Source organism: Anser brachyrhynchus (assembly GCF_964034855.1).
Source record: "Anser brachyrhynchus genome assembly, chromosome: 19".
Classification (NCBI taxonomy): Eukaryota; Metazoa; Chordata; class Aves; order Anseriformes; family Anatidae; genus Anser; species Anser brachyrhynchus.
The window spans coordinates 9,850,215-9,875,256 of NC_137712.1; the positions used below are offsets into that span (position 1 = coordinate 9,850,215).

Consider the following 25,042-nt stretch of genomic DNA (forward strand, 5'->3'; position numbering starts at 1 on the left):
GGCACGCAGGAGCTGGAGGTCCCTGGGAACCAAACACTGCCAAGGCTGCAGCAGCCTCCAGAGCACAGCTCCTCGTAAGGATTTCTAGGCCAACAGTGACTACGGCAGGTTCTGGAAGCCCCTACTTCCCCACCCGGTTAGGTAAAGGAAGAGCCTTGCTTTCCACAAGCTCTCAGTAACCTCAGCCTTTGCTGAGGAACCAGAACTCCAACAAGCGCAGCGAGGACACCTCGGAACCAGCTCTCCTCTCCAAGAGCCCAAAGCGCATTCAGCATCCTCCCTCGGGCAGCCCTGTGGCACCAGGAGCTGCCGACGGGCAATGCGCTCAGCACCGAGCAGCAGAAACCCCGCAGAGATAGGGGCAAGCTCAAAGGGTGGATGGAGCAGGCACCCCAAGATTTCCAACACAGCTGGGGCAGCAGCAGGTGCCGGGAGGCTCAGCCGCAGCTTTGGCAGCTCCAGATGCAGGGGGGGGGGGGGGGCTCCTGCATTTGGGTTGTGCCTCCTGCCCCCAGCTCCTGGCTCCTCAGTCCCACAGACGGGGATGCTAAGGCATGTCCCAGTTGTTCTGGATGGGGTTCCTGAGCTTTTCTCCTCAAGCAACTTCAAAACTGGCCCAAACCAAGAGGAATGAACACACACACACACACACACACACACCCCATCCTGCAGGGGGGAGGGAGGCTGAGCTTTAATCACTCGCAGCTATCAACAGCGGAATTAACGCCAGCATCCCCTGCCCACCCGGGCCTGACATCAGCCCCACGGCTCTGCAGTGAATTTGTGAGAGCGGAGATTGATGTTTATATAGCACATACTGAACGTACACGAGGGGGGCCATCTGCTTGGCCGGAGGAGGAGGAGGAGAGAGAGAGGAGGAGGAGGAGGAGGGCGGCTACGTCAGCCCATGCAGTGGGGGCATCACCAGGCACCCGCTCAACCAGCAGCGGACGGTGGCTTCCTTGCAAGAAACTCAAAGACGGGGCCATGTCAGAGCCTGCCTGACACGAGGAGGGGACAGAGCAGCCCCACGCTGCATCGCAGCCCAGCCAACGGCCCTGCCTCATGCCCAAACCCCCGTGCCCCCACCGGGGATGCTGTGTTTGGCCAGGGGTCTCCCAACAGCTCCGGGCACCCGAGCCCATCGCTGGCGGCAGCTGCACCAAGAGCAGCTGCAAGATATCTGTCCGGGCTCTGACAGACACGGGCTGAGGCAAAGCAGCCGGGCTCACGGTGTTTATTTTCCCCCGGGCGCGAGGCATACATCATCTCGCCCCGCTCCCCGGAGCGGTTTGTGCAGTTATAAACCTGCGGCACGCAGACTGCCCATTACGCTGCTTGTCTAAAAAAATCTTCCCCCCAAGGAAAGGCGCGTGTTTACCCTTCAAACCCTTTCCCAGCACGCTGGAATTTAAAAGCAATGATTTTGACCCCTTCCGTGTGAAAAATAAGGGTGCAAGAGGCACTGGCATCCCTGGCTGCAGGGAAGGCAGGCGTACCCATCCTTATTCATGCCGGGCAGCGGTAATTGTGGGGCCGTGGGCTGCCGGAGCCACCCATGGCTTGACCCAACCTGCTGGCACGGACAGGGGGCACTTAAATAAGCAACGGGGAAAGTAGGAAATGAGGCTCTGTCTGGCCCGCTGCTAGCGGAAAGGTTTAAGATTTTATAACTCAGCCTGATCTGAAAGGATTTCGCGTGGGGATGCTGCCAAACCTCTGGTGTGCGCTCCAGCTCACAGGATCGCAAATAATGGCTAAAGGCAGTGGTCCTGGAAGCCGCTGGATGGTTTGGCTGAAATTTTTCAAACAATTCCCCATGAGGCAGGCGTACAACAAGAGTGTTCAACCCAAACAGCTTGAGTTTGGCAGAGGGACCCACCTGGCCAGAAGCATCCTCGGGGCAGCAGGCTCTGTGCGTGCACCCCCGTGTTCCTGCACCCCCACGTCCCTGTCCTGGACAAAGGGACCAGAGGGCTTGGGGGGCAGGGGGCTCAGCCACCTGGCAGGCAGATACACAACGAGATCCAGCACTGGAAGCTCAGCGAGCTCAGGCAGGTGACAGGCTGGTCTCCAGCTGCGAGGGCAATTCTCATCCAGGAATGTGCCACCTTTGTCATTGCTCCCTTTTTTTTTTTTGGTACAATAAGGCATTTTTCACATCACATAGGAAAACAGAAATGCTGCTTCACTGCAGAAACCGCTGTGCATCCTTCTCCCTTTTTTTCTCCTCCTTTCTACAGGGGAGTGGAGCCGACAACCCCCACAGGTCCCACATCAACCCACGACCCTAATACCAAAGAGCACTGGGGGATGTCATTGATCCCCCAGGGAACATCCCCATCCTCCCTCCGTGGGGTTGGGACCCCCGACCTGCCGGCAGAGAGCTCCCCCTCTGCAGCCCTGAGGGTTTCCACCAGCTCCTGTCCTTAGCACAAGCATCCTTTGTGCCCAGCTGTCCCCCAGACCCGGGGGCTGGCTGCAGCGGGGTCACCACTACGACCCTCACCCCGTGCCCATATCCCCCCTGTCCCACATATTTCATTCTCTTACTTATTCTGAAGTACTCTGGGATAGGAGGTGCATTGTGAGCGCATCCTGGTGGGCTCTGGCCCTTTGCTGGTGGCTCTCAGAGCTCCTTTGAGCTGAAGTTTGTCATTCACAGGGCTGGGCAGCCGCAGGGGACCAGCACACAGCTGCTCTGTGGCAGGCGGTGACCTCTGTGTTCAGGCCACTTGGAGTGTGTGGTCTGGGGTCTCGTGAGGGTAAAAAAGCAATAATGTCATATGATAGCATAACCGAGGGCCCAGAGTAGTATGCATGCGCTGGAGGGTCAAATGCAGATGACGTGAGGAGTCCAGAACTGCTATTTCTGGGTCCTTAAGCAATTTGACTTGCAAACTTGTTAAGATTAACCTGATTTTGTAAGCTTGATATACACCGATTAATGTGATCTATACCGTATAGAACACATGCTCTGTACACACACAAACAGCATTAACACCTTGCAATATATACAAGATTTTATATATTTATATTAAATTTTTCATTTAACCAAGTCCACGTGCACATCCTCACTACAAGTGCACCCCAGCGTAAGGCCCCAGATCCGAGGAGGTTGCTGCACGACGCTGTATGTGACATTTCAGAGCACCAGATCTCCAGGAGAATAAATTACTGAAAGACAACTTTCACCAGCCCTCGAGCAAGAAATACCATCTGCAGGAGCCAAGTGCTGCATCTTCAGATGCTGCTCATCCCTTAATTAAGCAGATTTTAATTGGGTGACTCTAAGATTTAATTAATGGCAAATTGTTCAAGCACATTCATTTTTGGGTTGTGCTCGCAGACGGAATTTTTCCTGGTTGGTTTGGGTAGTTTGTGTTTGGGGGGCTGGGTTGCAGTTATGGCTCCTCCTCTTAAAACCGAGCATCCCGACCCCTGCGGGCACATCTGGGCAAGTGGGGGAGAGGGGAGATGTTCAGCTGGGGCTGGAGCAACCCAAACGTGGGGAAATGTTGCCTGCAGCACAGGTAGGAGGTGATTTATTCATCCCCATGTATCCCATGCAATGGCTGCATGGAGATCAGCTCCCACCCACCTCCATATAACGCTGCCCTAAATATCGTCCCCCTATTTCCAGGGGGGTTTGCTGCTCTGGGTAAGGTGAGGATTAGTGCCCAAGGGACAGATTCAGTTCGGTGCAAACGCTGCTTGCTTTAAAGGGTACAGGCATGCTCTGAGGCAGCAGTGCTCATGAAGGATAGGACCACATCCCCGGTGCCCTGGGTCCAGCCCCCACCCACTTCTGGCACCCTCAGTCCTCCCGGGACCGTTACTGAGCATCTGCTGGTGACAGCTGCAAGCACAATGCTGGTGACAGCTCAGTTCCCCTCCTGGACGGGTCACCTCCCGCTTTGACAGCCCAAAGCTCCCCTTGGGGCTTGGGAACTTCCAAAGTGCCTTTTCCTGGGCACAAGCCATTTGCACCCTCCTCCAGGTAGAAGCAAAGGAAGGGATGAGGGATGGTACCGACCCTGTGACGGTGACGCTGCAGAACCAATAACTGCTTGCTCCCCTGACCCACGCAGAAGACCAGCAGCCATCGCTCTCAGCCCTAAATCCACATGAAATCAGCCCGCTGCGGGGCTGGGCACGAGGCAGGACCCCGTCAGCTGGGAGCTTCGGCTGGGGGAAGAGGGGGGAAATCTGGAAGCTGAGGGTGTGCAGGAACAGGGGTTGCACGGCGGAAGCCGGGCACCGTGTAAGGGTGGAGGAGTTGTGGTTATCGGGGCTGGGGTGGCACAGCAGGGGCAGAGCCTCAGCCTGGAGAGCTGCCTTCTTCTGTGGCAAAGCCCCAGAAACCCATATATTTGCAGCACCGTGCCCTGTTTGCTGGGGGGACCTACAACACTTCAGAGCTACCAAAAACCTGACCAGCCCTGTGAGCTGTACCAGCACAGAGAGCAGCAATCGAAGGCGAAGCCACACACCTGGCTGTCCTCGGGCTCCCTAGCACTGCAGAGGGCCCTGCTCCCACCCTGCACACAGCCCCCTACCTCCCCGCAGTTGTTAACTCCCAGCTTCCTCACTTCCACCCCAAAATCCCCCCGGTGCCTTATCCACGCTTGGATCTCGCTCCAGTTTCAGCCACTGGAATGCGGTTCCCAGCTCGGTTCCCAGGCTGCGGGCTGCATGGCTGCAGCCTCGCTTCCCAGCCAAGGTTCAAGCGGAGTTAAGCTCCGCTGAGATAACTCGGTGCTTTCCCTCTCCCAACCGCATTCCCACCGAACCAGGCTCCAGGGAAGCCTCCGGCACTCTCTGCCCCGGGCCAAGCACGCATGTTTTGGGCAGGGGCTGTGCTGAGCAGGGGGTCACCGCCTCTGAGCGGGACCCATAGGCGTTAGCACAACGCAGGCAGGGTAAAGTTTGTCTTACAAGCAGCCAGAGCTTCCTGCAAAGCAAACATCTCTTTTATATCAACGCGATGGAAGTGCTCCCCCCCCAGCTCACCACTTCCCAGTGACACGTCCCAGCCCCACGCTCCAAATTTTGGAAGCTGCTCGCTTAAAGCCTCCACCCGGCCACCCAGTCCTGAGCCCCCTCCTATGGGGGGGAGCCAGGACCCCGCTGACCCCCAGCCTGGACAGGAGCCTCTGCCACTGGGAAGGAAGGGGCCCAGCGCTCCCAAAAAGTTTCAGTGAAACTTTCCCGACCACGACCAACCATGGAGGGGAAATACGAGGGATGTGGAGACGCTGCAGTGCCCCAAATTTGAGTTTCATGCCCACAGAGAGGAAAGGTGAGGGATGTGGAGACATGTCACAGCACCCCAAATACGAGTTTCGTGCCCGCACAGACACGTTATGTTATATTACACATATATTATGTTACATTATACACCCGAGGAGCCATGCACACTCCGGCTGCCCTGCTTCTGCAGCGAGACCACCACCGCGCCCCCCCTCCAGCACTGCCCTGCCACCGAGACCCCCGGTGCCACACTGAGCCCCCCACATTCCTGCCACACACTGAGCCCCCCCAGGTTCACTCCCCATCACCAGCAGCCCCCCAGGGACATGCCTGCCACCCCCCCAGCGCCCCGGTCCCAGCACCAGCCGCGACCCGGGACGGTGGGAGATGGGACCCCCCCCCCCCCCAGCATCCGAGGACCCCCGAGCACCGGGCCGGGGGGCAGCCCCGAGGCTGCAGGAGGGGGCACACCGCACTGCCGAGCCCGGGGCTGCAATCCTGGTTGAACAGTGCATCCTAGCGGACACCGCCTCGCCTCCTCTCCCGGAGCATCCCCACCGGCCGGCGGGGAGCGTGGGGAGCGGGGACCCCCGGGCGAGCCTCCCCTTGCTCCCCCCCGCCCCCATCCCACCCCCGGGGGGGAGTGCAGCTCCTACCTGGGTACATCCCAGAGCCCGTCTCGGGGGGCTCCGGCCCCGCTGCTCGCAGGGGCAGGGCGCAGAGCAGCGCCAGAGCCAGCGCCCCGCAGCGCATCGTGCGCCCCGGCCCCGGCCCCGTTCCCGGCCCGGCGCATCCCGGCCCCGCCGCCCCCGCCCCCGCCCCGCCCCGCGGGACCCCCGCAGGGAGGGGACGGCAGGGGGGGGACACCCGACACCCTCCCCTCCCTCCGCCCCCTCCCCGGCACACGCCTGCATTGCCGGGCCGTGCACGCGCAACCGGGAGCGCAGGGGTTAATGCCCCCCCCCCCGCGGTGCTTGGGGCACCGTTAGTAAACTAGACTGCACCCCCCCCCCCCCAATAAATAATTAAAAAAATAAATATATCGACCCATAAATGTTGATGCGGGTGTTATTGGGGTGTTTACCCCCAATAAATAGCGTTTGGGGCCGGGGGAAGGACCCCAACCCCCCTGCCAGGGCTGCCCCCGTGTCCTCTGGGTTCCATTCCCCCTCTCCTCGCCCCCTCCATGGCACTGCAGGGGTTAAACCCCCCCCCTATGCTGGGGGGCTTCGAGGAGCTCGGTGGCTGCGGTGGGCACCCACGGGGCACTGCCACCCCCTGCTGCCCCGGCCACAACCAAACGGCATCAGGGCGGGAGGTGTTTGCGGGCAGATGCCCCCCGAGTGAGTTTGCCCCATAAATGCCACAGGCGGTGCTGAGGCATCACTCAGCCCCATGCCCCCATGACATGTCCTGCTCCTGTGTCCCTACATCGTGTCCTGCTCCTGTCCCCACCTCCCAGCCCTTCCCCTGCTGCGCACCGAGGGCATCCCGGAGACAAAGGTCAGAAACACTCAAGGAGCCACTTTTCTTGCAGCGCAGAGGATTTTATTCACATGTGATACAGGTTTGGCTTTTCAGTATCAGGTGTTGCTGGATCCCATCGATCTCCACAGCTGTGACCTTCTGCCCAGCAGAAATTCTCCTGCTGCATTTCTTGTCTGTCCTGCAGCAGAGCTCAACCAGGGGACGTGCAACCTGCCTCGCAATGCAATGCAATGCCCTTTGTTCCTTGCCCAAACTGCCATCCCACTGCAGCAGCAGCTTTTAGGTGGATCACCTGCACACCCATATCTTTTAAATGCTCTCCACTCCAAGAGGAGGAAAAAAAAAAAAAAAAAAAACAAGATAAAAACTTGTGAAAGAAATACATTTACTCTGTCACAGCCCCACTGCTCAGCTGCACCTTTTCATGCAGGTGATCGTTTTGCTGAACCCAGTGACACAAGCTCACCCGCTCCCTTCCTCGGGCTCCTGCAGGAAAAGGGGGCTCTGCCCCCGGTGGGTGCCGCAGACCCCTGCAGGCACAGCTGGGCTGGGACGGTGCCATCGCCCCACTTGTACTGGGCTGGGCACAGAGAAGGCTGCCGGGAAGACAGAAATAATAAGAACAGATGTAGACAAAGCCCGTGCTGGGATATTCTGTTTCAAAGTAATCACAGAAAGTGGAGACAAGGACAAAATGAACAAGCTACGGTTAGTGATACGTTTTTCTTGGACTTATCACAGCTCTGCTCCATCAGCATTTGCCAGTGCGTCCTCTGCAGGTAAAGGGGCTCCGTCCTGCTGTTTCCATCCGTTGGCTGGGGAGATGTTTTGCTCTGGCCTCCCTCCCCAAACAGCCTCAGCAGCGCTGCTCCTTCACCTCGGGGCTTCCCCCAAATATCCGCACGGTGTTATCAGAGCCCCCTCCTCCATCACAGCACAGAGCTCCTTGCAGCTACCGCCATAGATCAGTCCCGGACCTTCTTCATTGTTCTTATTTCTTCTTTGAATCGCCTCCAGTTAACCAAAATGCCTGTTAGTGAGGTGCCAAATTTCTGGTGTTGCCTCGCTAGCACCCTGCTAGGAGCCTGCGGATGTACAAAAACCACACGTGCTCAGGGGATTTTAAATACTGAGACGTGAAGGAAGCAGGAGCCTGTGCAGGAGCCCTTGTCCTTGTTCTGCACTCGCTTGCTGGTGACCCTGGGCAACTTGTTCTCCTTCAGGTGCCTCAGTTTCCTTTCTTAATCGAATGAAGGTGCTAAACCAGCCTCTTTTGCCAAATATTTGTGCTGAGGGAAAGCGTTAAGCAAAGGCTCGTTATTACCATCAGGCACTTCTGTATCTTACTTCCCACAGCTTTGCAAACACCGGGACAGCTACCTGGGGCTGTTCGAGAGGGATGAATCCGAGCAAGCTGCTGGGATGGGCAATTTGTCACCTTGGAGTCTTCGGCGCTGACTGCACATGGGGCTGGAACGGGGATTCGGACGGGTGGCATGGGGCTGGCCTGCTCCCAGCGCACGAAAGGCCAGGCGAGCCCTGGGCTCAGATGTGTGCAGCTCTCACCCGCAGCTTTCTGCATCCTAAGGCAAACGTCTCAGGGAACGACCTCTGCAAGCTGCGAGGGGCCGTGAATCAGCCTTTTTCCTCTTCTCTTCCGTAGAAAGTAGAAAAGGCCTGAAAATGCTACCCCCTAATGGCAAAACGAGGTGTGGGGATTGGGAAATGCTGCTCCACAGCCCGGATTCTGTCTGCAGGGCTAGAACAGCTACCAGGGCCTGAAACATAGCAGCAAGGTGTGCCTCTGGGGGCAGACCCCTTGCAAACCCCCTCACAGCTGCGTGGCACCAACAGCATTATGCCAGTTCTGAGACCCAGTGCCCTGCAAGAAGTGCACCGGAGTGAAACTATGGTCCAAGGCCTGTTGCTTTCCACCAGAACAAACACAGGGCCACTTAGCAGAGTCCCTCAGGACTCAAAACCATTCATTCCAGCTCCCTCCTGTGCCTTGGCCGGGGGAGATGCTCCAGGGCCTCTCCAGCCCCTTCGCCCCAGCACCAGCAGTGCCCGGAGCGGCAGCGGGGTGTGCTGCTGCCGGCCTCTCACGGGCTGAGGGAATGAGGCTCGTACGTAATAAAGATGATAGAAACAAAATTAAAAGTCCCCCAAAGGCTTTCAGGATTTGGAAACACGTACGGGATTCTAAAGTGGTGTTGGAGCTCCTGTGCGATGCGCGCCTGGAGGGCAGAGGTTGCTGCTGACCCCAGGCAGCTTCCAGCTCCCCAGTGGCTGCGGGGCGCTGACCCCAGGGGTCCCGGCTGCAGTTGGGATGCACACTAACGCTCAGGTCTTGCACCATTTCTCAGACCTTTCCTTGCTCAGACACATTCAGAAATCTCCATTTCTCCTGTTTGTTTGGGATAGCTCAAAAAAAAAAAAAAAAAAAAACCTACACTTCTCCCCTGTGCTCTGCTGTTCCCAGCTCCAAAGGAACCCAGACCCCACACAGCCCACAGTTAACAGCAAAGAGAAATTACTCTGCTCCAAACTTTGTCAGTAACTTGCTGTGGGACCTCAGGCAAAACCATTTTTCCCATGCTACAGCCCGACCTGTTGATTGAGAGGGAAAAGACCTTCTCCTTGCTATAAACGTGGCCCATGAATCTCGGGTGGGACCTCAAGTGGTCTCATCACAGCAAAGATGCAACAAGAGAGAAGAAGAATGAATCCTAAACTAGACCTTGGGCTCTGAAGAACACTGAAAAATGCAAAAATGCAATGCTCTTTCTTCCTCCTGTGCTCTTCAACTGCTAGTAATTATTTTTTTTCCAATACTGGAGAGTTCCTAGAGTTGTCAGAAGTGTCACAGCAACAGATCCCAGTGAGGGAGATTCATGCAGTGCTCGTCCCGGGTAGGAAATAAGAAGGTTATCCAGGTACCAGAAGAAATTGAAAGTTCCTTCCCTGTGTGCCACCAGCCCTGGGGTTTGCCTTCCCCTCATTGCAAGCCTCGGTAGCTGGAACTTCAAGGTCCTCTCATCAAGCATTGTTATTATTCTTATTTTTTAACAAGTGCTGTGGTACAAGCTAGACACCCAGCAGCCCCTGCGTGCTGCTGATTCCATGCCCGTGCCTATCCAAGGTAGCACCAAAAATTCTTGCTGGGAGAGGGAAAGGTTTAATAAGGGTAATGCCAAAGGAGTCGCCTTGCCCGCGTTTGTCCGCCTCAACAAGAGAAAGGTCCGTCTGTTAACGTCCTCCTGCAAGCCGCAGGAATCAATCACTGCTAGATGCTTTGTTTTTTTTTTTTTTTTTTTTTCATTTGGAAACCCTCAATTAAATGATGTGATTTTGCTGCCTGTTGGACTCCAGGAATCAGAACCTTCACACTGGATCCACTCTGAAAAGGCAAATTTGCAAACGCCTCCCTACTCAAACCGAGCATCTGCGGGGCAACACCCACAGGCACGGCCAATTGCTCACGGCATCCCAATTCGGCACCGAATCCGCTTTCACTCCGGATTTCACAGGCTGCCACTGGAGGTGGTGGCAAAGGCAAGCTTCGGTCGGAGGCTGCGCTCAGGATGGCGGGCTCCCGGTCACCAGGCACACTGCACACACCGTCTTTGAATTTGTAAGGTTTTTTGCTAAGTTTTTATTTTAATTCAAGGACTTTGCTTCATACAAAATGTAATTGTAGAAACAACTGCAGAATTCAAAGTTTGGCTGATAAATATTACTCAGGCAGCAAACTAGGCAATCACAGAACCTTTTTTTTTCTCTTTTTTTCCTTTTTTTTTTTGGGCAAAGTTCCAGTTGTGTTGCATGGTTGGAACTTTTGTAATTTTTAACACTGTTTTTTTTAAATATAAAGTTTTGCAACAAACCCCCAATTTATATCAAATATAATTAAAAATTAACAACTGATGAATACATTGTATCAAAAAAGTACGAAGATAAACATTTTCCATGCACATACTTTTTATATATATGTATATATGTATATATTTTACATGCAAACATTACTTATTCAAAGTACAGCCACTACGAGACTGGTTCTGGATGCAGAAAACTGATCGGTGCAATTCAAGTTTGGCAACTCACTATGAGGATTCTTGGAAATATGATGTATGCATTTAAGAGACAGCAGAGAGGCTGTAAAAATAGAGGAAAAAGGGTTATATGAACAACCGTGGTCAGGCTTGACTGTCACCGTCAGCGTTTGAAGCAACGCCTACGAGGCGGGTGGAGGATTAGACAACTGGAGCTTCTTCGTTGTGTTCTGCATAAGGACTGAAGTGATCCCACGCCATCGCTGGGCTGTGCGCTTCCAGGGGGGAATTAGTGAGGGGCTGTGGGGTCTAAGGTCTAAAACGATGGGGGAAGGGGCAAGGCCGAGGGGAGAAAAGGCAAAATTGCTGGGTACAGAAAGACATCTCTTTTGCTTTCCGGTGTGGGTACAATGTTTGCATGCACTGTCAGAGAGATTGCGTTTTCCCTCTCCCTCCTTGGAGTGAAATAGTAATGTTTCCTTTAAAATTTCAAATAAAGTGTTTGTGCCTTCATATAAGGAAAATGTATAAAACATTTGGTCACAATCATGCTGAAGCCTGAAACAGGAAGATCCAGCAGATAAAGCTACAGAATGGATGAAGGTCTTTCTGTCTGTGGTGTGGATGTGTTTCCTTACGTGTCATCTTGTTGCATAGCCCTCCGTTTGCAAATTACAGCCATTACCCATAGCGGACCTCTGGCTACCGCACTTCCTTTATTCAAAGTGCACATAAATACAGAGACAGAGATAGAGACAGGAGTTATCCTTTAGCAGAATCCAGGGATGAGATCGGCCAGAGATTATCATTTAGTAACGGAACAAAAAACACGCAACGAAAATGCAACAGGTTGAATTTTCTCAACAGAAAAGCTACAGATGTGAAGAACCACCCTACAACAGACTGCTCCCCGCGGGAGGCTGGAGGACTTTGCTGAGAGCACCAGCAACCTCCTGAGCGTTTTGGTAGCATCCCCTGAAACCACCCTCACTGCCAAACCTATCACCAGGGCCCACCGGGATCTCCCCCCGGTTTAAGCGACCGCTTCGCCTTGAGAAGTTTCACAGTTCTGGGGCTTGGTAGAGCCTCCCACAAAACACAGCTGCCCAATCCTTTCCTCTTTCCTATCATTGTTTTTGCCCTACCGGCACCTCCCAACCCTCCTCCTCTAACCTTCTGCCAGCGTACCACGCGTCTTCTGGCCTTCCTGTGCCCCAAATTAGCCCTACAGAAGTTCGTCAAAGCCATGGACACCGGGTCCTTCCCAGGCTTTTCTTTCCGCACTTCCTCCCTGCCGGCATGTCATCTTTGCCTCTTCCCAGGCTCAAAGTGCAGAAATCCACACGTGCAACAAAATAAAGAAATTGTCCAACACAAGAGTCGTTGCAAGAACACAGAAATCTCATCCCTGAGAATCAGAGTTAGAGGTTTTGCTTTTTCATTTTGTTTTTTGTTTTTCTCTTTTGAACAGGCAATAAAAACAAGACTCTCTCCATCTGCCCCCAACACAAACGACGCACCACGGGACACGGCCGCAGCTCTCGCAGCCCGACTACGACTAGACATGCAGTGCGAAAGATGCTTCTTCTCCTGCAGGAGCACCGCTGCAAACTCTGCGCCGCCACCCCTGCACCTCTCCCACAGGACCTAAACGCCAGTCCACGAGCAAAGGCCAGTTTCTTCTGCTGCAGTTACACCCCTCCCGCTCCCAACAATTAAATTATAATTAAAAAAAAAAAAAAAAAAGGAAAAAAAGGCCAACAAAACCCAAACCAACCCCAAAGCATGTTTGCCTTCCCCACTGTCAGCTTCCAGCCCGGCGCAGGAGGAGCTGGCCGAGACAGGCGCGGGGGCAGCCGAGCCGAGCGGCTCCTCTGGGCGCTGCCCCTGCCCCCCGCGCTCCCCCAGGTCCGAAGCGAGAGGTTTGCATCGTCGCTGTGAAAGATTTCAAAGGTTAGGCACTTAGTAGTGAACAACTGGAGCATTCGGTAGAAACGGTGGGACCTGGAATGACAATTGGACTGATTCTCTACATAAAGAGTAAATTTTTCTTTTTTTTTTTCCGTTTTCTTTTTTTTTTTTACTGTACAATTTACAAAAATGCACACAATGAAAAGTTAAAGTTCTATCTAATAGCTTGATATAAAACCAATAACATTTCTTCTTCTCACCCCTACACTTTTTTCCTTTTTTTTTCCTGTTTTTTAGGTTTTCTTTTTTTTTCTTTTTTTTTTTTGCTAAATCAAGCTTATATTGTAAACAAGACAAAACAGTGAGGGCGTGTTGCAGTCGACAGGAGAGAGGGACGGGAAGAAAAGTCTCAGCAGCAAGGAAGCAGTCCTGACGAAGGGGCTCTCGGGTGGCTTTCTGGTGGCTGGGTGGGAAGGACCCGAAGTGGAGATGAGCGTGAGGGGGCCACGCAGCGGCGGGGGCAAAGCAGCGAGTTCCTGGCTCGGCTGGGAAGGGGCGCTGCGGCTGAACATCAAGTCCCAACGGACCGTCCTTTGTTCCGATCTGGGGGTTGTTTGTTTTTTTTCCTCCTCTCCCAGTTCCTTAGGTAGATCTCTTCCCTCTCGGCGGTGAATGAGATAAAACACGGGGTCAAGCTTTGTTCGCCGGTGTCCGTTTTTGCAACCCCGACTCCCACCCCGACTGGGGCGGGGAGAAAAATAAAATAAAAAATAAAGGCATAGCCCGACCAAAACGGTGCCAAGCCCGAAAAGGATCGACGGCCTGCTTGTCTGCCGTCGTGGCTCCTCGCGTGCCTCGCGGGTTTGGCATCTGGTGCACGTCTTTGGAGGCAGCAGGGAGGTGGGCGAGAAGGGGGGAAAGATGCACTGCCCCCCAGGAGGGAGCCTTCTTCCTTGGTATATTTTAGTGGGGAAAAAAAATAATAGAAAAAAAATAAGAAAGAAAAAAAGGGGGCAGGAGAGAGGCTGCACAAGTGTCTCCGGAGGTCTCGGAGTGGGGCAGAGCAGTTCCGGCGGCGGGGGCTGCCCCCGGGCACCGCGTGTCTGAGCGCACAGCCTTCCAGATGATAAAACTCATCGACTTTGCACACCTCCGAGGGTTTCGCCGTGCCGCTAGCACCAGTCGTCCTCGTCGGCTTCGTGGTAGTAGCTCCGTCCCCGGGCGCCAGTGCCGGGGCCCGTGTTGAGCCCCAGCGTGTAGTGGTAGCCGTTGGGCACCCGTCGGGCTTGGTGAGACTGGGAGGTCAAGGAGGAGACGTAAGAAGTCCTGGAGGAACGCCCCGAGTTGGTGGCCACCGCCTCCTCGAAGGTGAGCGTGTCCTCGGGCGCCGCACCGCAGGGGCTGTCGGCGGCATCGCGGTGGCCCAGGTAGGGGTCGGAGCCGATGCGGGCCACCGCGGCCGGGGGCGGCTGCTGGTCCCCGCGCAGCAGCGCGTTGTGCTCGGACAGACCGCGGCTCAGGCGTCCCGGGGAGAAAGGGGGCAGGCCGCCCGGGGAGGTGGTGAAGTGGACGGGCGAGGAGTTGGCGGTCTTGTAAGTGATGCTGGGGCGTGGGGTCAGGGGGGTCTGCGGGAGCTGCCTCCGACCCCGGCAGGGGGTACTAGCACCAGATGTCGACAGCAAGGGGCTCCCGTTAACCGAACCACTGCCCTAGATAAAAATTGGAACAGAGCAAATGAAAAAATAAAAAAAAGGGAAACGCCGGACGAACACAAAGGCAGGCAGGTGTAAAACAGAAGGAGAAGCGACAGGGGGGAGAGACAAGTCACAAGAGGAAAGAGAAGCAAAAAAAAGAGAGAGTTTAGACACGCACAGTCAGGGGAAGGAGGTTCTCGAGAAATAATCAAACAAGAGATGTGAAGAGCTGGAGAACTAAGGGGTCTGCGAGGAGCAGGTAGGGACAGAAACGATCAGAGCATCGGTAGGACGCAAACTGGCAGACGGCTCCAACAGCAGGGGACACTGCCCGGGGGGAAGGCACCCACAGCACACACAGTCCCGACATGCCCCTTACCTCAGCAACGCCGTGGGCAGCTCAAAAACCTGCTGTTTTCTTTTTTTTTTTTTTTTGGCAAACACAATTTTGCAAAACAGCACTCTCTGCTTTGGGGCAAATTTTTGCTTGACTTCACCTTATGGTTGTGAATGCTGATGCTGGGGAACATTTCTGTGCTCAAAATTGGGTTATGCAGGAGGAGGATTTGGGGACTGAATTTTTTTTTCATAGTTTTAGGAATAAAATGCGATTTGATTAAATAGCTACTTCCTGAAGAAACAGCAACAAAAAGATTTTTGGATAGGCTTTGGCTTTAACAAGAGGGCTCCCTAAAGAAGAATACTGAAAAATGTGTTCACCACCTTCTTGTTAATATTACACCCGTACTACCCGAACAGTAGAAGAGACCGGCAGCTGCCTGCATGACTAACAGTGGTGCATGGGCATGAACTAAGCTACAACCAGGAAAAGTGCCCTGAGCGAGAGGAGCAGCCTTTTTTTGGCATTTCTGTTCACCTTCTCCCTGGGCAGGGCAGGAACCGGCCTGGGAGAACATTTAAAAAATCCCTTCACCCTTTCTGCTACAGCCCCGTGGTCCCCGCCAAGCTTTCCCCACGGTGGTGGAGGTGAGGGAGACGCTCACCGCCACCCAGTGACCTAAACTGTCCGAGGGAGGAAGCCCAGATCTTTCCAGGGGCCTGAGGCTCAAAATTAAAATACTTACAAAAAAAAAAAAAGAACTAAAATTAAAAACATACATGCTATTTAAAATTCTGGTAAACCAAGCATGTAAGAGAGCCCTTCCTGAGCCACCCGCAGGCTGCAGACTTAGTGGGGTTTGGAGCACGGCCAGAGCCCCTCCTGGTACGTCACATCGAGGTGTTTGCAGGGATCCTGCTGGCCTGGGGCTGGGCCCTTTCCCTTCCCCCAGGTCCTGCCTTTCCCTGCGTTCCTGCTCTCCCTTGCTCTGGTTTCCTCTCTCAGCTCGGGAGCAGCTTTGCAGATTGATCTGTCACCAGGGGAACAGGACTTGTTCTCGAAAACCAGATAAATAAATAAATGTACCTGTTCCACGATACAGCACGCTACAGGACAGCTCTGAGGCCCACACATCAGCAGCTGGAGCCTGACACCTCTGATACCACTAACATGAGTGAACCCAGCTGAAATCAGGGATTTGGCCGCCTGCAGCCCCTGCACTCGAGCTCATGTGGCCACGGCAAGGATTTATCCTACAGTCACCAAGTGCTTGTGGCACTGGGCAGGTGCTGGGGGAGTGGGCCTTGGCTGCCCAACGGAGCATCCCTCCCCGCGCTTCCAGCCTGCCTGGGCTCATGGATATTATTTTCCACCAGCAGCAAGCCCAGACAAGGCTCGGGCCTTCCAGATTGCTGCACTGAACCTGTTAGCAAGGGAGTCATGAGCGGGGGCTCTGCGAGAGGCACTGAGTCACTCTGTGGGTGGCTGGTAAAAAACTATCAGGCGACATTTCCATCCCTGTCCTGCACCTGGAGCAGCAAGCAGGATTTTTGCAGCAGGGACTGTCGTGGTAGGACATGGGACAATGGTTCTGGACTGAAAGAGGCTAGGTTTAGGTTGGGTATAAGGGGAAGTTTTTCACAACGAGGGTGTTGAGACACTGGAACAAGGTGCACAGAGAAGCTGTGCATCAGTAGAAGTGTCCAAAGTCCTTTGAGCAGCCTGGCCTGGTGAAAGATGTCCCTAGCCATGGCAGGGGCTAGGACTAGGTGACCTCTAAGGGTTCCTTCCAGCCCAAACCATCCTACAGTAAGCAAGACCTCAAAGGCTTTACCTCCCACTGCCTGTGTCCTTTATCTTAAACAAACCCCAGAAGAGGTGTGCGGGTCCCTGGCAGACCCCAGGGCTCTCCTCCCAGCCCGCACCCCCTCACCTGTCTGTGCGGGCCTTGCTCCGGCCCCCCGTTGGGCGAGGTGGGCCTGCTCTGATCAGCAGACTTGGGCTGGGAGCGGTCCCGGCTGCCGTAGCGGTCGCAGGAGTAGAAGCGCTGCTTTTCGGAGGAGGAGGAGGAGTGCTGCTTCCTCTCCTGGGACCGGCCGCGCTCCTGCTTCTTGTCCTTGGAAGAAGACTCGCCAGACTGGGCCACTGGAAGGAGAACATCGGTTGTGGGGGTCACCAACACGCTCCTTCCACGGGGACGGGACCCCAAATCGCACCAAGTGCCCACCCCGAAGGGAGGAGGAGGACAAATCCCCGCTAAAGGCAAAGCTCGTACCGGCTTCCCCGTCGGCCATCTGATGTGGGGACCTGTCCAAGGACTTCTGCTTCTTCTCTTTCCGCCGGTGGCAGCGGTGGTGGTGGTGGTGGTGCACCTGGTCGGTCGGCATGCGCTCCAGGGAGTACTCGTAGAGGTGCATGGCGTGCGGGCGCTGCGGGGTCAGCGTGGAGATGGAGCGCTTCATGGGGCTCGTGTCCGGGATGGGCTGCGAGGGACAGGGGCGCAGGGAGCAGGGTGAGAGGGCAGGCGCTGCAGGCACCCTGCTCGACCGCTCGGCTCCCACGGGAGGGGGTTTAGGGTGAGAGACGGGGGCAAGGAGGGGCAGGAGAGAAATGGTTAACCGGCTACGACTGGAACGGGCAGAAGGACTTGTGGAATGGCAGACTTAGTGCTAGGTTTGAGGAGTAAATGTGAGCTCCGTTTGCTGAAATGGGCTTTGCTTTCAGCATTGTGCCAACCCACAGGTACCACGGCGGAGCGGGACGCAGCACGGCACACCAAGCACAGCGCCACGGGAGGCAGCAGGAGTGAGCAGGGGCACAGGGCAGCACGGCAGCCAAGCATCTCACAAAGGTAGTTCTCCAAGACCAGTTTCACCCAAAGCTGCTCCGGGGCCTGGGAGCATCCCAAAGCAACTCCAAAGAGGGAAGCATGAAAGCGTTTGTGGGCACCACACGGAAAGGGAGGAAGCTCAGAAATAAATAAACGGGCAAGGTGCAGGGCAAGCCGCCTAGTAACTGTGTCTGTCTCCCTGCACTTGGGGGTGATTTCCATCAAACTGCTGAACCTCCCCTCTTGTCCCACCACTGCTCCTCCAAGCCTTTGTGGCTGGGACGAGCAGGATATCACCTATCCCCTGCAACTCCACCAGGACATCTCTAGAAATGACTACTGAGGCTTGTTACGGCTGTTTTCAAGTCAGCCATGGCCTGAGAGCCAAACATTAGGACCCTGTGCAGCCCTCCAGCCTCCCATGGGCACTGCTGGCCACTGCCTCCGCCCCAGCGGCAGCTCCAGACTCTGCTCCCTTCCCTCTGGGTTCAAAACCTTACAGAGATGTTCTGCAGAAACCAAGACAAGCAGACTGCAGGGCAGCTGTTTTCACCTCCCTACTGCCCAGCCACCAGCTATAAAGCTCAGAAAACAAGAAAGATCCCTGTGTTTCCCTCTTTCATTCTGCTGGCCTCCAGCTGCTTTGCAGGCTGCTCCGAGGTGGAGGCAGGGCTTTGTCCATCCTCTGGAGGCTCCCTGGAGTTCACCATCACATTGGAGCTCCTGGCAGAGGAAAGCCCTGGGTGCACAGTGCTCCAGCCCGGTGGGGAGGGAGCTGAGGATGTCCTTTAGCTCCTCAGGTCTCAGCCTTGATTCCTCAGCCCAATACGTGCCTCAAGGGCCACTTCCAGCAGAACATTTACTTTGCTTACCGTAACCTTTCCAGAGAGCCTTGCGTTATTTTTATCATCCCTGCTATTTTGTTTGCTTAGCCTGGGTTTCCAATCTCTGCTGCCCCTTGATATTTGCACAACGCGGAGCCGGTCGCTCCGCAGCCCTGGCTGGTATTTCGGGCAGGACAAGCCGCTCTCCCTGCCGGCGTGCTGTCACAGCTCTCTCCTTGAATGCAAAGGGGCAGCCTGAGTGTTTCCCATCTGAGTGCAAGGTGTGGTGTTAGGGATGCAAAGTGTGCCGCAGACCCAAGGGGGGACACAGCACAGCCTGCGGCATCGTGGCGTGCCCGGGGGTGCCAGCTCGGGCTGTGAGGTGACCCTGTGCTGTGCCACACCGCTCTCTTCCCAGTCACATTTTGGGGCTTCACGTCTGTCCTCCCTGCTTACCATGGGGCTTGAAGATGAAGGAGTGGGTTAACGATGAAGGAGGACAATAACATGACCATCAGATTCACAAATTGACTGATGGGGGGCAAAAAAAGTGAAAATACTTCCCACCAAAAACACTTATCAGCATTTCCTAAATCCTTTTAGGAGCTGCCAGGAAGAAGACAGATTTCCCAACAACAAGCCAGACAAATCTATAAAAAATGGATGTTTCTCTTTGGACCCAATTCTGTGCTTATTCCAAGGCCAGAAGCTGCTGCTGACCCTAATGGGAAGTGGATCTTAGCAAGGCAAAGCACACCCTCCCCAAAAATCCTGACGATGCTCTCCTTACATTAACAGGACACACACAAGCCTCGGGAGACTATACCATAACCCTTCAGAGACTTACTAATTGCCTCTTCATTAGCAAGCCGATAGCTTTCACCTCCTAAATCCCTGCGCAACAAGGCATACAAACCAAATAAATAAGCAAAACAAACAAAAACCCCTGCTATCAGCGTGCGGCGTGCAGTCGTGGGTGGAGGGAGCTGCAGCACAGGGGGAAGAGACAGCAGCTGCGCCGGTGCAACATTGTGCTCCAGATGGGAAGGGAGAAAAGTAAAGGGTTAAGGAAGGTTAATCGTTTCTTAACACGGATTTAATAGGATACAACTTAGTGCAAACTACATACTGCTAGGTAACTCCCAGGTGACCGTGCTTTGCTCCTCTGCAAACAATTCGGACAAGATGAGAGACATTATTTGAAGCAGCCCCACAGTACAGCCATGGTCAGACATCGCGGCAGATGGGCAGCAGACACGGGGAGGGCGGGGAGGGATGGAGGGAGGAGGGGGGTTGAAAGCATAGGGAGTTTGTTTTTTTAATGGCAAAGTAAAAAAAAAAAAAGATGGAGGAATGACAGATAAACAAGAAGGAGGATGTCCAGAAATCAGGAGGAAACAGAAAGCATCACAAATAAGAGTTATAAAGAATTCAAAGTTTGGGGGAGCGGAGGCAGCGTGTGAGAGGGAGGGTGGAGGGCACGGAGGGGGAAGACACACAGAGAGTACATCGGTTATTCGGCTGAAGCTACAACCACCAGAACATTACATTACTACGTGAGGACAGATCTGCTCCGTACCACAGGCCTGATTCATACCGAGACCAGGGAGCTCTCCTGGGGGCAGCTGTGCCCTGGGGACACGGACGGTGCTGCAAGCAAGGGGAGGTCGGGCACGGACGGGACCCTTGCTCCTAAAGGCAGCAGTGGCTGCAGGGTGCAGCAGGAGCAGCCCGGGAGAGTTCCTCTCTGCTCAGGGGCTCCAAGCAAAGGGCTCGTCCTGTCTCTGACCGTGACAGTGTTAAATCGCAGGCATGCTGTCTGGGACTGCAACGGAGAGGAGTTTCCCAAGGAAAGGCTCGTGCCACTGGCTTTCCTGTTGGCAACTCCATCACCTTGCAAGGGAAGATGCTACTTGAGGCCTGGAATAAAGGACAACTTTGTTCTGGGAAGGGAGGGAGTACAGGATTGTTTTGGGGTCTGTTTCTTTTATCAAGCATCTCGACTAGTGTTGCTAACCCAGAGAATCCCAGAAGACAAGGTCCTATTCAGTGATTTTCTGGAGCTCTCACACAAAGAGTGCAGTTTCTCATGTCATCTGGGAAATTTGTTAGCCAGCAAAGAGTAGCTTGCACCAGCCTAAGCACATTTGCAAACCGATTTAATCTGTTGGAGCTATTTCTGTGCATGCAAGACACAGTCTTTAAGTTTAAGGATGCAGAACATCTACGTCCTGCTTCCCATGGAGAGCAATGGGGAAGAGCCCATGGGCTGCTCACTTCTTGCTGCATGAATCAGGCCCTTTGAGCAAGACAGACACGACTATGGGGTGTTCAGACACACAGGAGGCAGGATGGTGTCTGGAGAGCATCTGGGTTAACAAGCTGGCAGCGAACATGTGGAGTGCCCAAAAATGATCTGTGAAAACCATGACATCCTATGCACTAAGGAGCGTCCACAATTAGTCGCCAAGTTGCTGTAAAGGTCAGCCCTAATGATGAGATTTCTTTACAAGAAGCCAAACAAGGAAAATGAAATCCTTAACAACATATTACTAATCAAAGTCACAATGCAAGATATGCTAATTACTGTGGGAAGGGAAAAACACAGGGAGACTGCTTAATGTCACAGTGCAGCCTTCCAGGCACAGGCTCCCTGGTATTTTCCATACCTACTGCATTCATCAAAGAGAACCACAGGAAATCTCCAGCTTATTTTATGGCTGGAGCACTGGAGCATGCCTCGGCTGTCTGTCTGGATAGATGGCAAACAACTGCCAATGGGAAACGTATGCCTTCCAGGAATATAGGCTGGCAAACATTATCGTCCCCAGTTAATCAGAACAGGCACTCCATGGTAGGCAGTCATCATTTAGCAACCCAGACAGATGGATTTCTCTGTGTTCTTTTTCTTTTTTCTTTTTTTCTTCTTCTTTTTCTGCAACCAGGAATGAGTAAACCCGGGGAAAATGCTGTGCCTGCACACAGATGCCTGTGATCTGAGCCCCAAGGCTGGTTACCTGGCTCCAGGTTCAGAGAACACCTTTATTTCACAGAACTTGCAGGCAACTTGCGAGCACAGAGAATGCACTGCACTTCCTGGCTCGCTCTCCGTCTCCCACCCCAAAAAGCCTCGCTCCCTCCCTCCCTCCCTGCTCACCTGAGTTTCGGCAGCCAGGCGCGGCATGGAAGCCGCCCGCCCCTGGCTCTCCAGACCCGGCTGGTGCTCTCCATTGGTGAGAGTGGGGCTGATTTCCCTCATTTCCACCACCTGATCCAAATCAAGAAGCAGTTTCAGGAGCAAGAATAGGAACATCAGCTTTGAAGCCATCATCTGAGCAGGCTTCTGCTAAGTTTGATTTGGGAAGAGGTGCTGGTAGGGGAGAGAATAAACTTGGAGCCGTGGAGCGCCCAAGTTACTCTTTATCAACAGCACTGCCTTCAGCAGGGACAGCGGTGGGACTAGTTCATCTGCCAGCCATGGCAATGAGCCCTGACCCGTGACACCTCTTCTCTGGGTTTGTACACTAATAACAATGGGATCGGGACAAGAGGACTATGAGGAAGACATAGCTCTAAGTGACCTACATCTCAGCAGACACGTAGTCCCAGGATAAGCATGCCTACAAGTACAGCTATTGGTGCTGAAGCTCTCAGACTTGCTTTTTCTCTATAATATTCAAGCAAGCTTTGGGTTGTAAGAGATAGAACAATGCTTATCTCAAAGGGCAGAAGACCCCTTCAGCTCTCAGGGAAGCATCTAGCCTGATACCAATAAAAATCTACTGCATTTCACCCCATCTCCACCTGTTTGCTTACCCGCTCAATAGGGATTTCTTCTGAGTGGCCTCGTTCAAAAGCTGGTGTCCTGGTTTCATAAAACATGTCCTGGGTGCGCTGGGTCCCCCAGGAGCTGGACTCTTTGATCCCACCCTCTGGGGGTGGCCTGCCAGAAGATCAAGTAGAAAAAAAAAAAAGATGAACTCTTTTGCAAAGGGCTTGTGCTGACCTTATTGTGCTGAAGGTAAAGCACCTGGGAACCCTCTGAAGTCTCACTTGTGAAAATGGGTGCAGGGTGGCTGGTGAAGCTATCAAGTCCCCTAGGTTTTCCCAGGGCCACTTTCTTTCTTTCTAGCCCAGAGATCCCCTGAGCAACAAGGAAACCAAACAGGTCAGAACATTATTTTTCAGTAACTGAGGAAATCAACTTCTGCTGCCTAAGAAGAAGAATGATCAATTTTGGAATTCAGGCAAATTATGTATGCAAAACCAGCTAGACAAATAGCCCTGAGTGATGCTGGTCAAGCACATCCGTGGCTGTGCTACCCTATAGTCACTGAATGTACAGTGGTACAGGTAGCCCCAGTTTTACTGCTGGGTCTGAAGTTGGATTCCTGTTGGGGTTATCCAGGACATTTCAACCTCAGACATCCATCATTAAAAATCCACGGCACTTGTGACCATGAAAGTTACCTGAGGAGCAAAAAATGGCGAAACGTTTAGGGACTGCCATTACTGTAACTGTTTGGTAAGCTCTCTGGGGAGGTATTATTTTGGCCAAAGAGAAGGAGCCACAGTCTGCCCTGGAAAGTCTCAGGAAGCTCTTGCTGTTACCACGTGCCATGGGCCTGAGGCAATTCTTTGCTCCCAAGGACCTTTTGGTCTCCCAGGAACTCACTGCAGTAGTGATACAGTGCTTGGTTTGGGATTTGTCTGGCTGTTTTGCAACGAATCCAACATCCTGAAAGCAAAATCACGATTAAAACTAGCCGCAATGGAAAGCTCTGCACTTCGGATTCGGAGGAGACCACTAAGGCAACACGCAGCTCTGGGGAACCCATTGCCACCACCACCTATAGTGGACAGATAATTGCACCCGAGGCCGCAGCGGGAGGCAGAGCCACGTGCAGCAGGTTGGCAGCCACCAGCAGGACATTGTCCCAGCCATGGCACGAAGGGGCTGCTGGGCTCGGGGTCACTGGAGGTGCCACGAACCATCCAGGGCAACTGAGTCAGCAGGGGCAAGGCTGGCGTCCGCCCTTTGTGCCCCTCGGCTGCGTCACGGCTGTGTCGGGGGGTACTCACAGCGTGCCCCCGTTGTTGAGCGATGCCGAGCTTTTCTGGCGGAGGAACGCCTTCGCGTTGCTGAACGCCGCGGGCTGGGTTTGCTCCAGGGTGGCCTTCAGGGGGTGGAAGAGCGACACCGGGCCGGGCTGCAAAGCACAAGGGAAGGAGTCAGAGAGAAGTTTCCCCCACGCAGGGGTTTCGTGCCCTGACACAAGCACTGGCACTGACCACCCCGTTGTGGCACTGCCACCTTTTTTTACAGCCTCCCGTCCTAGGGACAGACAGACAGGGCCATGCTGGAGGCTAGCAGGATGATCACCCTGAAATCAAGCAGCTATCTGGCCCACCAGAAATCTTTGGGGTTTCAACCCCAAGCCAGATGTGTGAAAATACCTTCAAGAAATTGTAAAAGTCTTCAAGTGTGTTACAGCCAAAATAATTTTGAATTATTCCCATTTTAAAAAACAACTAAAACATTTTGGAGCCAAATATCATCAGTTTTCAGTGATTCTTTGGTGTCCCAAAAACATCTCATGCTGTTCCTCAGTGTTTACACCACTTCTGAAAATAGGATCGAAGATTAGCCTGCCAAGTTATTTGGGACTCTTTTTTTGGAAAATATCCTTCCAGACCTAGCGGAAAAGGAAATTGCATCTTTTCTTTTTTTCTTCTTTTTTTTTTTTTTATGGTGGGAGAAAGAATTTTGGGAGGGGTTTCCATTTTTCAAATAGTGCCTGGGGAAGCACCCAGACCTTCTGCCCGCAGCTCAGGGGGAAGCTGCCCGAGAGGGAGGGCCGAGAGCAGCACCCTTTGACTGAGTACCTGGCACAGGCCCCCAGGAGGCTGGTGGACTTGTTCCCTGCTGTTCTTGTTCTGTTTGTAGAAGTCGAATATCATGAGTGCTGCGTAGACCTTCCCCACGGTCATCTCATCGGCTGTCCAGGGACGTTCAGGTGAGGAAAGGCAAAGGACCGGGGGAGGAGGTGAATAAGTCACAGTGCATGAGAAATAGCAACGTCAAACGGGTGTGAAAAACAAGGAGGAAGAAGTGGTGGCATTGGAATGATGAGGCAAGACAGACACAGGGAAAAATGGGGGAAAGGCAAAAAAGCAAGAAAAGGTTATAACAGACTTCTTCATATCTTTGCCTGTTGCTGGGAGGATGGCCCCTGTCTCTAACCCTCCACGGCAAACATTCGCAGATGCTGGGTGGAAAAGAAACAGGCAGGAAAACTCTGTGGCATTGCAAGCACCGCCAACAGAAGAACCACTAAATTAATGCCAGATCCACAGCCAACTTTTTATCAACAAAGAAACCTTATTCCAATTTCTCTGAATTACAGTCAACTGGGGCATAATGGGCTAACGTACATGCATTTAAAGAGTATTTCATTTTTCCAGATGTCTTTTTCACCCTCGCAGCTCTGCTCCCAGCCCTTCCCCGCACCGCAGCTGAGCACATCCCTTACAGCAAGGAGTTAAAGCTCCAGATATAAAGGCACCCGGAGAGGTGGGGAGGAGAAGAATTCAGTAGTTGCTACCCACTGCTCTGCCCCTCCTCAGCTCCCTCATTTTTCTTAATTAAC

The 25,042-nt window shown here is 53.7% G+C and overlaps 2 protein-coding genes across 15 annotated transcripts in view; both read right to left on the reverse strand.

The window, feature by feature from the left end:
• Window positions 1-6,047, reverse strand: part of LOC308180350 (uncharacterized protein) — a 75,236-nt gene extending 69,189 nt beyond the window's left edge. Inside the window, exon 1 of the mRNA XM_080561809.1 lies at window positions 5,910-6,047. Coding sequence (XP_080417935.1) covers window positions 5,910-6,006 — 97 coding nt within the window. The 5' untranslated portion in view covers window positions 6,007-6,047. The remainder of the gene's footprint in view (window positions 1-5,909) is intronic.
• A 4,319-nt stretch (window positions 6,048-10,366) lies between these two features.
• The window catches only part of LOC308180364 (voltage-dependent N-type calcium channel subunit alpha-1B-like), a 283,793-nt gene continuing 269,117 nt past the window's right edge, over window positions 10,367-25,042 (reverse strand). For 10 of the 14 annotated variants that reach the window (XM_080561849.1, XM_080561844.1, XM_080561838.1 and 7 more), the window contains 8 exons: window positions 24,279-24,391; window positions 23,475-23,602; window positions 22,209-22,335; window positions 21,550-21,660; window positions 19,522-19,557; window positions 17,014-17,221; window positions 16,672-16,883; window positions 10,367-14,413 (listed from right to left, as the gene is read on the reverse strand). In XM_080561849.1, coding sequence (XP_080417975.1) covers window positions 13,877-14,413; window positions 16,672-16,883; window positions 17,014-17,221; window positions 19,522-19,557; window positions 21,550-21,660; window positions 22,209-22,335; window positions 23,475-23,602; window positions 24,279-24,391 — 1,472 coding nt within the window. In that variant the 3' untranslated portion in view covers window positions 10,367-13,876. The remainder of the gene's footprint in view (window positions 14,414-16,671; window positions 16,884-17,013; window positions 17,222-19,521; window positions 19,558-21,549; window positions 21,661-22,208; window positions 22,336-23,474; window positions 23,603-24,278; window positions 24,392-25,042) is intronic. The other 4 variants (XM_080561843.1, XM_080561851.1, XM_080561847.1 and 1 more) reach the window with 2 other exon arrangements.